At 26.1% G+C, this 15,312-nt stretch overlaps 1 protein-coding gene and 1 long non-coding RNA gene across 2 annotated transcripts in view; both read left to right on the top strand.

The window, feature by feature from the left end:
* Positions 1 to 2,096: 2,096 nt before the first annotated feature.
* On the top strand, positions 2,097 to 5,164 carry LOC100159979 (cyclin C-like). Its single transcript, NM_001162607.2, has 5 exons — positions 2,097 to 2,193; positions 2,510 to 2,616; positions 2,792 to 2,998; positions 3,062 to 3,316; positions 4,498 to 5,164. Exons 1-5 carry the CDS (start codon positions 2,162 to 2,164, stop codon positions 4,698 to 4,700), a joined length of 804 nt encoding a protein of 267 aa, NP_001156079.1. The 5' UTR covers positions 2,097 to 2,161; the 3' UTR covers positions 4,701 to 5,164.
* Positions 5,165 to 5,687: 523 nt separating this feature from the next.
* Positions 5,688 to 15,312, top strand: part of LOC115034196 — a 15,813-nt gene continuing 6,188 nt past the window's right edge. The window contains exons 1-2 of the long non-coding RNA XR_003839544.1: positions 5,688 to 5,797; positions 5,909 to 5,956. This is a non-coding gene — a long non-coding RNA (uncharacterized LOC115034196). The remainder of the gene's footprint in view (positions 5,798 to 5,908; positions 5,957 to 15,312) is intronic.

Below are 15,312 nucleotides of genomic sequence, written 5' to 3'. Positions count from 1 at the left end.
AAATACTCAAATTTTCAAAATACATAACTAAAGTAACTAAAGTTTGAAACTAAATCCGGCCGATACATTCTGATTGTATCATTATTGTTAACTTTGTGAAATACATAGGATTCCAAGAAAATTTTCAAAATCACTTGAGAGCTAAAGTGCATTGTTATGCCGTATTTCAATATATTTGTGCAATAGTGATTACTGATTAGTGATTACAGAAAAGTTTTTATTATGAAGTAATATTATCTTAGCTATATAAAACTAGCACAGGGGAGTCGGGTTTTTATGTACCTAGGTATTATTATTTATTTCAATACAATATACTATAATACCTAATACCTAATAAGTACAAAAAAGAAGATACTTAAATGATTTACCAGTTATAAAAAAAAGTCATGTGGAAGGGGGTGGATATGAGTATATGACACCCAAATTAGGTACACCCGATAGGTACCTACTATATATACAGTCAGAGTTATTGTATTTTTTATATTTTTGAAAAAAAAAACTATATTTTTTGTTTTAAACTGATTTTTCTGTTTAAAAATAATAATAATAATAATATTTATTAATTCTCCAACAAACAATATATACAAGTTAAATTACTAATTGACAAATTTTTATTAGATCACCTCCAAAACCAAACGATGTTTTAAACAAAATAAATTGTATGAGTTTTACAAAACAGTAGGTACCTATTTTTAAAATAACTTAATTTCAATTTAATACCTATATAATTTGCTTATATGCCAGCTAGTATAGGTATATGTTTCACTATTTATTTAATACTAATTAATACTTATTTTAAATCTTAAAAGTATTTTAAATGTGTTTTAAATATTTTCTGAATGGATGTTTTATGTGGACATTATATTATATATCTATATATTAATTTTAGGTAGGTACCTATAAGTAAAAACATTTTAAACTTGGTAATTTATTCAATAAAATTTTTAAAAAAAATTTAATGAAGTATGGTAGGTAATAGATATAATTATTTAATAGGTACTTTAATTTTTTTTTCTGAAGGATATTTATTATTAACAAATAATAATAAACCAAAAAAACACAATATTCACTTAGATTTTACACTGTTTCAAACCTATGTTTTATTAGTTTTAAACAATGAACAAAACGTTTAAATTCAATGTTTTAAATTCTTGTTTAAACACAATACTGCAGTACCCAACCCTGTATTACACAGTGTACCTACTTACCTACATCAAACTATCAAAGCGAGTTCCCCGTTTTTTTTTTTATTCAACTTTATATTTACTTTCATATAAAATATGGTTTTTTATGCCACACGCTTTTTCAGGCGCATTTAACTATTATATAGGTTTTTAATTTTTTACGCTGTTAAATATTTGATATAAATGCCAAATGGTGAACAACAAACTCAAATAACAATATATTCATATTAAAATAATTGTCATATTGTATAATTTCAATTAAAGTACCAGTGCACGTGTACCTACCACTGATTACCGAACATTGTTTTATTTGTTAACAGACGGTAAAGTTTAGAAATGTGTTTATAATACTGTTTAATGTTTATGTGTATAATATTATATATTTATATAATTATATTGTATTATACCAATGAATTTATGAATATAATATTTCGACGTAATCGTTTGTTGACAGTACGTCGCGTTTTCCCACCTCGCGCGCCGACCACTAACAGTTTTCTGTGGAACAATTAATTCTTTTTTTCTTTCGAATTTTTGAAATATTTCCATATACCTACACTGATATTGAATAATTATTATTTATTAATAAGACTTATTAAAATGTAATACAATATTGTTTACAACGCTGTACATACATTTTATAGACAAGTAGACAACTAACATTTACCAATTAGGTACCATATACTACGAATCTCTGATCAGTGACCGTTATTCGTAATAAAAATTAATTATCCACGGCTCTCGTCGTCAGTAGTAAATCCAACCACTACCGGTCGTCAATAAATTGTCATCATGACAGTGTCCTTTTAGTTTTTAGTAGTTCCGGTAATCGTTAACCGTTGTTATCAATAAAAGAAAACAACACATCGTTCCATTGGCCATTACTGTTATCATCGTTGCTCGTTGTAAGTTGAGTGAAAAACGGAAGTGAAAAGTGGAAACTGGAAATTAGTCAGTGACCATACATTTTATTGAAAATGGCTGGGAATTTCTGGCAAAGTTCACATTAGTAAGTAATGATTCTGTTTAGTCTGGAATTTAGATGTATTTGTTGAGTTTTTCAATTTTAGAAATGAGCAATGCGTGCGTGACAGTTTGTTTTTTGGAATTATTTAAAATTAAATAATACAATTATGTTGAAACTGTTTAATGTGTATTACAGTATTGAGGGTATTGTATTTGTATTTACTTAATGTTTCCAATCTCTTCCATCCCCGCATGATGAATGGTTCCATTGACAGTTTCTATACGGGCGCATTCAATTTTAAATATTTATTTTATTCAATTGTTTATTCAATATTGATTTATCGAATTGTATGTTACAGTCAACAATGGATATTGGACAAACAAGATCTAGTCAGAGAGCGTCAGTTAGATTTACAAATCTTAAGTGAAGAGGAATATCAAAAAATAGGAATATTCTTTTCAAATTGTAAGTTACAACATAAATTACAGAAAGTCAAACCAATTGTTGTTCTTTTATACAATAAGCTTCTTATTATTATTATAAGATTACTTATAAATTATTTTTCTTTATAAACTACCTAATAGAAAGATATTAATGATGAAATATGCCCAATTTAAACTTTTTTGAATTGTTTGTTTAGTTATCCAAATTTTAGGAGAACAACTGAAACTTAAACAGCAAGTGATAGCTACGGCAACAGTTTATTTTAAAAGATTTTATGCTAGAAATTCTCTCAAATCTATCGATCCTTTGTTATTGTCTCCAACATGTGTTTTCTTAGCATCAAAAGTTGAAGAATTTGGTGTAATATCAAACAGCCGTTTAATAACTACTTGCCAGACTGTTTGTATGTTTCTGTAATAATTATTTTATTTTACAGTTTTTGGTTATATTTTTCTTTTTCTTATAGTGAAAAATAAATTGAATTATGCATATACCCAAGAATTTCCTTATCGTACTAATCATATATTAGAATGTGAATTTTATTTATTGGAAAATTTGGACTGTTGTTTGATTGTATTTCAACCTTACCGTCCATTGCTTCAATTGGTTCAAGATATTGGACAACATGAGGATCAATTATTGGCATTAGCATGGAGAGTAGTGAATGATAGTCTTAGAACTGATTTGTCATTGTTATATCCACCATATCAAATAGCTATAGGTAAGATTTAGTTATTATTTTCATAATACAATAAAATCTATCTCAAAATACTTTAAATATTCCCTTAATCCATTTTAGATTCTGAGCAGAGCGAGGAAGCTATTGTTTTTACAATGGTGTTTATTATTTTTTTTCTTTTTCTTTTTATATCTTGTGTACAAAATTTCTTCCAGAAGGAGTGTTTCGATTTCAACATATAATACCTTATCTTTTAGTAAATTGGATCAAGATGGTACTTTAGAGAAGTCATTTTTTGATTTTCTAAACAGTTATTTAATGCCACGGGAAAAACCACCGGAAAATTACGAAAAAACACTAAAAATGGGATTTTAATTTCTAACGCTTTGTTTATCACCATAGAAACGAATAAAAAATTATAATATTTTAATATTAATTCAACTTACATGATAAAATAAATAATAACAAAATATAAAATATCTAGACTGACAAACTGTCTCCGCTCAGAATCGTTTTTCTTATACAATGATATTATATCATTGGATTCAAGTCTAATACAATCAATATACAATTACCCACTTGTAATCTACTGTACAGCAGAGTGACATCCACTTAACTGCTTTTTTTTTTTTTTTTTGTCTTAAGTTTTATTTTATGCAATTACACAAAAATCAAAAAAAAAAAATTCTGCCGTTTGAACAGTGATATTCATTAATGTTTGTCATATTATAAAAATTATACTTTTATTTTATAAAAAAATAATTTTAATTTTCAATGATCTAGTTTATTGTTAATTAAAAGTTGAAAAAAAAATGTTTTTAGTTAGTCATTTTGGACTAAAATACAAATATTAGGAATTCAATTATATTTTATTGTTTATTTACCAAAAACAATTTGGGAAATAAAATTTATAATAATATAATATAGCTCAGAATCTAATATATAATATCAACTAAAAATGTATTATTATTGGAAACTTTTTGTAAATTTAAAAAAGATCTAATTAAGAGTTATTTTTATTGAACACTAAGTATTTGTATGACATAAAATAGTATGATAAATATATTATAAATTTATCAATATATTGAGTGTTTCCTAAGCTCGAATATAATTATACTATTATAATACAATACACCTGATAAAAATATGTATACCCTTCCTTAAGAAAATCAAAAACTATTAAAAATTAATATGTTACTTAAATAATTGATTTATTATTGTAGGATGTTTACAAATTGCATGTGTTATTATGCAAAAGGATCTCAAATCATGGTTTGCAGAGCTAAATGTGGACATAGACAAAATACAAGAAATATCTAGATATATAATCAACCTATTTGAGTTATGGAAATCTTATGATGAGAAAAAAGATATTCAAGGCTTACTAAATAAAATGCCTAAACCTAAATTACAGCCAACTCGATAATAGTTCTTATCAACAAATTTTTTACTTTTGTATACATTCAAATTCAAACTAATTTATATATTTACTTCAATATAAATAGTTAATTATTACTAGTTAACATTTAATAGTTTGTTTAATTTTTAGTATTTTTTAATTTAACTTGGTAATTTGGTTTTTGTCGAAAATGAAATAGAAATGTCATATTTAGTAGTATGTACATATGTATATATATATATATATGTATATTATTACTAAATGTTGTTATATTTAGTCCATAACGTGTGTTCCTTTTGAAATACTTGAATTAAGATAATTATATTTGTGATTAAAAATAAAAATGTCACTATTTACCATAAATAATAACCAATATTTTCTTTGTAAGTAGTTGTTTTAATTTAATATTATGTAACTTTAAAACTTTAACCAAATTTGTTTGTAAATAAAACATTTAAGGATTAATAATAGAAAGAAAGTTAATTCTGTTATAATTTTACTATGAATTGGATTTAATGAACAGTTTTTTGTTATCATAACTTTTCTAATATCCCAAATATAACATAATTAAAATATAAATACATAATGTGAATATACAATATACATATTATACAGTATATAATATATATAAAATAATATTTTTAATATTGGTGGAAATCAGATTTTTAGGAGAGGCTAATGTTTTAAAATAGATAAATATTCAAAAGTTTTTCTAGTTTTGATCAAAAAACACTACAAAAATACGTATGATTGTTTTGTTTTATAAGCTCATTAAATTAGGAATCTTTGCATCATATGTAAGTAAGCAACTGGTATGGAAGGTTATAGATTATTCAATAATTAAATGATACTATAATACAGGTGTGTACACAAAAAAAAAATTGGTAGGGTTAATAGTCTAATATAAATAAATAAATTACACAAATATTAATTTTCGGTGGTGGGGGGGGGGGGGTGGAACCTCCAAACCCTTCTGTTTACTCGCCTGCTATAATATATTATATTGATCGTAAACGCCGTTCAAAATTGAAGAGCATTCAAATATTCAATATATCTAAATACTATATAGTGTTCATTTTCACTGGATAATTTCAGCTCAACCTTATATGGAAATCTATTTCTAAGTAAGATTTTAAATCGAAAATGTAATTATTAAGCTTGCATAGGTATATCATAATATTGTTCGTCGTGTGCTGTCAATATTTTTAACTAACATTTAATATTTGTTATCCAAGGATATTGACACATTGACACCGCTGCAATGAGTGAACATTTTAAAGCCTGTAAGTACAAACAATTATTAGGGAAACTCGCCCAGCAACACTCTAATATTGTGTACAAAAATAAATTTTATATTATTGTGAACTGTATTTGAAAATATGAATTTTTCAAATCATAATTAAAATTAAAAACGGAAAGTGTTTCGCACAATCTACAGACATTTTTCTGCTGAATTAAATTATTTTTTTATAATCATAATCAGACAATCCTAACTAACTTAACTAACATTAAGTATGAAAGTATGATGTCGTAAAATTCGTAAAATGAATTTTATATTGTTATCGAGTTATTGACATGTACATGCGCGTATGAGATTTACCAGCAATGAATTTCATTCACACTAATAATCAATTATAATTAATACGTAGATTCCGTTGTGCTTACCTATGTATTTTTAATATTTTTCAACTACCTACTATTGTAAAAATATATCAGGAGCCTTGTATTACATTTTCACGGCTTTTGACCCAACGAATATAATTTTATTGACATTTATAGAAAAAAAAACTATAAAAATTGGAATTTGAAACTTGAAAATTTGAACTCAATTTAATTTGACTCGAGGGTAGACTTTTTTTTTTGATAGAGGTATTCTAACTTAAAATAATTTGCACATTTTCGTGATCTTTACGTACCTAGGTATGTTGTCAAAATTCGAATTTTAAAAACTTATAAAAAAAATTGTGACTGTATTTTTAATATTTTCAACTGTTATTGTAACAATATATTAGGAGCCTCATATTACATTTTCAAGCTTTTTGACCCAAGGAATACAATTTTATTGACAATTATAGAAAAAAAATTAAAAAAGTTGGAGACTGAAAATGTCCATATTAAACAGTTCTAAAAGAGTCGCAATATTTTTAAAATTGTAGATATAGTGTATAAATGTGAATAATAAATTTATATAAATTTATATTCATATAAATGAAAATGCGAGTATAAACTATAAACATGCAGTGAAAATTGGCAATTGCATGTATCTTTTGTTTTTTTTGTTTCAGTCATTTGTTTTAGAATTACACCAAACACCAAAATCGATTTTGTCTATACCTTCTGGTAGACATTTTGTATAGGTACAGGAAAAAAAAATAAACAACCATTTTAAAACAATATCACTAGCTTCCTCGCTCTGCTCAGATTTAATGCTACACTCAAAATCTATAATAAGGAAAATCAGGACATTTTACTGAAAACAAGTTCCACTATTTGTTATTAATTTTAAATTATTCAAAAATTAATAACCGTTTTATTTTGCTTAAACCAGTTTTTAGATTCTCAGTGGAGCGAGGAAGCTAGTGGTTTTACAGTGGTGTTTATTATTTTTTTTTTTTTTGGATCAAGATGTACTTTAGGGAGGTCATTTTTTGATTTTCTTGATGTCACGGGAAAAACCGGGATTTTAATTTCTAACGCTTTGTTTATCACCATAGAAACGTATAAAAAGTTCAGACTGACAATAGTGACAAACCGTCTCCGATCAGAATCGTTTTTCTTACACAATGATATTATATCATTTAATTCAAGTTTAATACAATCCATTATACATTGACCCACGTGTAATTTACTGTAAGTTAGTGACATCCACTTACCCGCTTTTTTTTTGTATGAATGGCAATATTCAATAAAATTGTATTTGTTGGGTAAATAAGCTTAAAAATTTAATAGAAGGCTTCTAATATATTATTACAATGACAAACTATTCAGTAAGTAGTTAAAAAATTATAAAATGATTAACTTTTATACCTAAGGATTGAAAAAAATTAAACAGAGTTCCACGTACCTAAATAGATTATACCCAGGGACGGCTCTATAGTAGGGCAAGTGAGACATTTGTCTTGGATCTCACGCTTTTGAGAATATTATCAAGGCCTCGCGTTTGCCCCCAATAAAAAAACTTAAGAAGTAAACTCAAATACAAAAAACGTGAACTAAGAATATCAATAAATTATATTATTTTATTGGTATTAAAATTGAATATTAAAGGACGTCGCACCCTCATGAGCTGTCTCCGTCTTGCATATGTAGGTACGACATACCAAATTTTCGTTCGCTAGTTTCATAGGGTGAGGTCAGTATTCATATTGCAGTGAATCGACCTATCGTAGTATCATCGAACTTTTAAGTAACAACGCTATCTGTGTTTTCTCTTTGGGTTTTTACGATATATTAATTTTTAAGTGAGTTATGAGCATGTAAAACATTAATATTTCAAAATTGATTTCATAGTTTTTAAAAGCACCGGGAAAAACAAATTAAAAATTAAGGAAAAACAGGAATTTTTACGCCTAATCGGTTTTTGACAAAATCAATTTAGGTTTTTGGTATAACTCTAAAACAAATGACCGTAAATACATGACATTTTCACTGGTTATTTATATTAGCATTTTCTATACTCGATAACATTTCAAAAATATTTTGATGTGTTATAAACTTTTTACAGAAAGTTACCATTTTTTTTAAAGTTTTTTTCTGATTGTCTATAAAATGTTATTTGTTGGGTAAGAAAGCTTGAATATTTAATACAAAGCTCCTAATATATTGTTACAATGACATTTGAAAATTATTAAAAATCCAGTCACAATTTTTTTTTACAAGCATTTAAATTTCAAATCTTCACAAAATACGTAAAAATCACGTGCAAATTAATTTGAGTTAGAAATTCATAAACATTTTTCTTTTTTAGTATATGAATTGAAAATGCGTAGTAAAAATTCCTCATAAACTTGTCCACCTTTATCAAAAAAAAAAATGTTTACAAGAAAGTCATATTCAATTTTTATAAGTGTTGAGTTCATATTTTTAAAATATTGACTCGTTTTGAACTGTTTACAGACATTTCAGCTTTCAATTTTTTTAGTTTTTTTTTCTATAAATGTAAATAAAATTTTATTTGGTTGGTAGAAAAGAGTAAAAATTGAATTCAAGGATCCTGATTGTTACTATAGCAGTTGAAAAATATTAAAAAGACCTACATACATTTTTTAATAAGAGCTCATATCTTGACAAAATACGGAAAAATTACGAAAATTAGCAAATTATTTTGAGTTGAGGATGTATAAAAATTTTAGATTCTGAGTGGAACGATGAATGTATTGATTTTACAATGATGTGTGTTTTTTTATTTTTTTTTTTATTTTTGTGTCTGTCATCACGTTTTAGGACAGTAAAAGTGCTTGGATTTTCTTCAACAGTACCTTTTCTGATAGGAAAGTGAATCTAGTTGGTACTATGGGGGGGTCAAAAGTAAAAATGTTCCAGTATTTTTCAAAAGCGCCGTGAAAAACAAAAGAAAAATTAAGGAAAAACGGGCATTTTTACGCAAAATCTGTTATCGAGAAAATTGATTTTGGTTTATGGTGTAACTTTAAAACAAATGACCGTGGATACATGAAATTTTCACTAGTTGCTTATATTTCCATTTTCTATACCTGATAAAATTTTCAAAATATTTTGATTTGTTTTGAACTATTTAGGGACATTTTCAGTTTCCAATATTATTAGTTTTTTTTTCTATGAATGTCAATAAAACTTTATTTGTTGAGTAAAAATACTTGAAAATTTAATACAAGGCTCCTACTATATTTTTACAATGACATTTGAAAAATATTAAAAATTCTTAGTCACAGTTTTTTTTAATTAATAAAAATGTTTCAATAGTTTTCAAAAGCGCCGTGAAAAACAAAAGAAAAATTAAGGAAAGACGGGAATTTTTACGCAAAATCTGTTTTTGAGAAAATCGATTTTGGTTTTTGGTGTAACTTTAAAACAAATGACTGTAGATACATGAAATTTTCAATGATTGTTTATATTTCCATTTTCTATACACGATAACATTTTCAAAATATTTTGATTTATTTTGAACTGTTAAGAGACATTTTCATTTTCCATTTTTTTTTAGTTTTTTTTCTAAAAATATCAATAAAATTTTATTTGTTGGATAAAAAAGCTTGAAAATTTAATAGAAGGCTCCTAGTATATTGTTTTAAAGGCAGATGAAAAATATTAAAAATCGTTTGTCACAGTTATTTTTTATAAGCATTTAAAGTTCAAATTTTGACAAAATTTATCAAATTTTAATTTGAAAAATTATTTTGTAGTTAAAAATTTAAATCAAGATTCCACGTAAGTAATTAATTCTGTTACCAAAAAATCTAAAAAATATATTTACACAGTTTATTTTTATAGTCATTTTAAGTACAAATTTGGACGAAATTACATATTAAAAACCTAGGATAATTATTTTAGTTATTTTGTTGTGATTGTATAATATTATTCGTGGGTACTTGAAACTTCTAAAATATACTATTATATATCTATGATAGTACCACGGTTTTTTGTTGATGTATATCGCGTTATAAGTAACTAATAGATATTATGATAATATGATTAATTTGGAATTTATTATATGTACCTATTATAGGTCAATTTTTTTTAAATACTATAGACTATAATATAATAATAGGACATAATATTATTATGTCTTATACCTAGACTGACATACCGTCTCCGCTCAGAATCGTTTTTCTTATACAATGATATTATATCATTGAATTCAAATTTAATACCATCCATCATACAGTGACCCACTTGTAACCTACTGTACAGCAGAGCGACATCCACTTACCCACCTTTTTTTATATTGTCGTTATTAAAAAACGAATAACTGTAGATACATGAAAATTGTACTGAATGCTTATATTTTCATTTTCTTTACATCATAAAATGTTGACTCTTTTTGAGCTATTTACGAACATTGTCCGTTTTCAATTTTTTTAGTTTTTATTCTATAAATATTAATGAAATTTTATTTGTTGGGTAAAAAAGCGTGAAAATTTAATGCAAGGCTCCTGTTATATTGTAACAATAGCAGTTGAAAAATATAAAAAAATGCGATATCAACTTTTTTTTTATAAGCATTTAAAGTTAAAATTTTGTCAACATTTATCAAATTAAAAATTTAATAATTATTTTGTAGTTAAAAATTTATAAAATATTCAACTTTTATTAAAGCTAAGAATTGAAAATTTAAAACAAGGTTCCACGTAAATATAAGTCATATTATATTAATTAATTTATTCACAATAATATCATCAAATATACTTAGTAATATCATAGGCTGACTGTCGACTGACCGTTTTCGCTCAGAATCGTTTTTCTTATACATTGATATTATATCATTGAATTCAAATTTAATACAATCCATTACAGTGACCCACTGGCCACTTGTAACCTAATTGTGCAGCAGAGCGACACACACTTGCCCAATGTCCACCTTTTTTTAAAATCTAATTAATGGTAATGATTATTTTTTTCATACCTAGTGTTACAACTTGAATTTGTATTTACTTATAATATAATGAAATAGTATATTGTGTGGCAAGGGCGGGAATTGAGCTATTTCAGTATATTTCCTAACCTTCCCGGACGAGCCAAACATACTATTTTTTGTCACAATGTCACGCCTCTTCGTTCATCGATCACGACAAAGGTAATGACATGGATCTATGCAACAAACAGACTATTCTAAGAAAACAATTTCATGAAAGAAGTGATTTATTGGTTCTATTTATATTAAGCGTCATACATGGAGGTCATAATATAGGATACCTATAAGATGTAACCAAAAGTTTATGTCTTGTAATTACCGACTACCGTGGTAGGTATAGATTTCGGTGTCTGGTTGTGCAGAGGATTCGTGTGATATGCGGGCCTAGCACTTGTGGGGATTTTCACTTTACCGCCCGGTACTATTTGATTCCCACTTTACGACCCACTGGACGGAAAAGGGTCGTTTTCCAACGCTTCAACCGTCGTCGAAAACTAATCTTTCGGTGCATGCGTGACAAAAATATTTTAATAGCCTAAATGGCTTCAACAAGTTGACAACTTTTTTTTTAAACTTACTAAAATTAGGAAAGAGTTTTACATTACAATAAGAGTTAAATTTAAGGGCCCGAAAATGGTAATCGAGGCCTGTATTATAAATATGAATAGGGGTTCGGGGTTCTACCTGGTTTATGTGCTGGTCCAGTCTGCCGCTGATTTCCGTATACGAACAAAAAATCGAAATCTTTAATCTTTTTCATTCGTATAACGGATTTGCGTTGCCCAAATTGATCGTATGAGAATACTATCCTAAATCCTAATGGTATACAGCGGCAACGTCGCAAAATATGTCGTTCATCGTGGAAAAAAATTTTCCAAAAAAATAAATAAGAAAAAATAAATTCTATTAAAATATCATGAACGGTTACTCATTTTACTATGAGATATTATTATTTTCAATTTGTTTTCATAATATAGGTACCTATAAAAGCTTTACCATTTTCTTCTAGTTTTCTCTCAAAAAATGGCATGCGAAAAAAGGAAAAATGATTCGGCACAAGTAACAACTAACGAATATAAATAATAGTTAACTGATATCACGTAACGAAACACTTTACAAATCATTAATTATAATAATATTTGATATACATACCTAACCAATTTATTTTCATTTTATTTCATCAATTCAAAACCATTAGTCTCAACAATAACAGTAGATACATAAATAAATTATAAATTATAAATAATTACACACCTATTAATTTTTAAATAATAATGATGAAATTATAATAAAATATGTGATTTAAATTAATATAAAGTGAAGAATCGAAGGCCAATTAAAATTATACAATAAGTTTATAACTAATATTGATGACTATGATAGGTACACTATATATTATAATATAGAATATTGTTGATAGCCAAATTTAATGTTAAACAAGACGGTACTTAATCATTTTATACATAAATATTTTCAAAAAAAGGTTGGTTACACGATGCTCGTTTTATGAAATACCTATACGTTTCATGTTTTTTTGAATAATCATAAGAAGTGTTTATTTTGCATTTTTTGACGATTTTCAATCATAGTTTTTTTTCAGGGCTTAAAACCGTTATCAATAAAGTCGGTAATTGGCTGAATATTTTTGAAAACCGGTCACCGGTTATCGTTTACTTTTGATATTTTGGTAACCGATAACCGTTTCTTTAAAGCACGAACTAAGATATACTAAGATAACTAAGTTTATCTTAGTTCGTGCTTTAAAGATATTTCAAACACTATGATAACCGTTAATCGTTTAAAAATCGTTGATAAGGTTTTTTGTAATCGGTTACCGGTAAAAACCGGTTTAAAAAAATAATTTTTTAACATTTTTTAATCATATTTTTAAAACAGTATATTTAGGCCATTCGTGGGTTTATAACATAACTATTATTATTACAAAATCAAAAACTTAATATTCTTTAATTTGGTCGATTTCTCTCAATTTAAATATTTATTTTTTCAAACTGCTTTAAAGTTTAAAACATCTGATCAAAATAATGGCGATCTTAATAAATCAAAAAAATAAATTGCATAAAAAAATTTTATTTTTATAATTTTCTTATTTATACTGTAAAAAACCAAAATTAAATATAATAACTTTCCAAGATGACACTAAGAGTGATACATTGACACAGAACTTTTTGGTTATATTGTATATATTACAGTACACTAAAATCTGGATCTGCAGATCGAGTATTCTACGCTAGCCTTTGGACCGACCATTAGAGCAAACACTACAAACAACAAATGCTGAACCAGGAGGGTTTGGGCTCTGGGAGTTGTAATTTAATACTAAACTATTTATAAATGTATGCAAAATAAAGTATAATGCGATAAAAACCTAAACATTTTTTAACAAATTGCTTAAAATTAAACTTGGAAGGTCCCCTATCTATAGTAAGTTGTGACAATGTATATAAATGTGTACCTATATTTCTAAGAAATAAAGATCAATAAAAAAATTATCTTAAATACTAAATAGTACTAAATAGTTGTAAACACTAAATGGACTGAGCCCCTATTCGATTAACTATTTCTTAATAGGAATCAGTGCACGAGGACGACGACATTTATGACGGTATTATAATATATAGCTATACACTTATACCTATATATATGATATTCACAATATAGATAAGCAATACTCGACGGCAATTAATTGGGGGAAAAAATTTATAAATAGCTGGAAAATTAAATTCAACTATAATGTAATCATGATTCACTAAAATTCAGTTTTTAATTTAATTTTAAGATTTCAAATAATTTTTTGTTCAAAGCTTATTAAAAAAAAATTAAGGGCATTTTTTAAGCGCATTAATATGAATTTTTAAGGCATAAAGGCAATTTTAGGGAATTTTTGAGTATTTTAAGGAAATTACATTCCCATCCATAATATTCATTATGATTAAAGTGTGTTATTTATCTAATTTTGTATGTTACATAGATAAGTAGGTAACTCAATAACATATTATAATAATTTTATAATGTACCTAGTATAGGTATACTCATTACTCAATAATTGAATTTAATAAACGATCATGATAAAACATGTGATAATTTGTTTATTCGTAATTCGTATAAGGAAACACGTTCGTATACGAAAACATTTCAAGAATATCTATTTTTCGGATCATGTTGAAAGTCATGTGTTTACCACGATTTTCGTATGCGGATCCAATCCGTATGATTTCAAGAATAGGCCTCCGCGGATATTTTCAGTTTCCAATTTTGTTTGTTTTTTTTCTATGAATGCCAATAACATTTTGTTTGTTCTGTAAAAAAGCTCTAAAATTTAATACAAGGCTTTTAATAGTATATTGTGACAATGACATTTGAAAATTATTAAAAATCCATACGCACAATTTATCATATGTTTATTCTATCAATTCCTATATGGCTGTACTTGATAAAATTTTCAAAATTTTCAAAATATTTTGTACAATTTCAAATTTTAATTTTAGATTCTGAGTGGAACGATGAATGTATTGACTTTACAATGATGTGTGTTTTTTTATTTTTTTTTTAATTTTTTTTTTTTATTTTTTTTGTGTCTGTGTACACGATAAGTAGTCGAAATAATGCTACGATTTTCAACTTCAGTATCTTGTTCGATCAGAAAGTGAATATCGTTGGTGCATGGGGAGGTCAAAATTTAAATTTCCCAGTGGTTTTCAAAAGCGCCGGGAAAAACAAAAGAAAAATTAAGGAAAAACGGGAATTTTACGCAAAATCGATTTTTCACAAAAATTGAATTTGGTTTTGGTGTAACTTTAAAAAAATTACCGTAGATACATGAAATTTTGACTGAATGTTTATCTTAGCATTTTATATATACAATACAATTTTTAAAATAATTTGATTCTTTTGAGCTGTTTACGGACATTGTAAGTTTCAATTTTTAGTTTTTTTTTCTATAAATATCAATAAAGTTTTATCTGTTGGGCCAAAAAGTGTATAAATTTAATACAAAGCTCCTGATATACT

This window comes from Acyrthosiphon pisum, chromosome X (genome assembly GCF_005508785.2).
Source record: "Acyrthosiphon pisum isolate AL4f chromosome X, pea_aphid_22Mar2018_4r6ur, whole genome shotgun sequence".
Classification (NCBI taxonomy): domain Eukaryota; kingdom Metazoa; phylum Arthropoda; class Insecta; order Hemiptera; family Aphididae; genus Acyrthosiphon; species Acyrthosiphon pisum.
This window is presented reverse-complemented; position numbering and strand designations above follow the sequence as displayed.

What these genes read in the sequence shown, in the direction of transcription:
- LOC100159979 (NM_001162607.2), top strand. Translation starts at nt 2,162, where the DNA reads ATGGCTGGGAATTTCTGGCAAAGTTCACATTA. An exon ending in TTCTGGCAAAGTTCACATTA is followed by an intron (nt 2,194 to 2,509) that starts GTAAGTAATGAT and finishes TGTATGTTACAG; the next exon opens with TCAACAATGGATATTGGACA. An exon ending in ACCATATCAAATAGCTATAG is followed by an intron (nt 3,317 to 4,497) that starts GTAAGATTTAGT and finishes TTATTATTGTAG; the next exon opens with GATGTTTACAAATTGCATGT.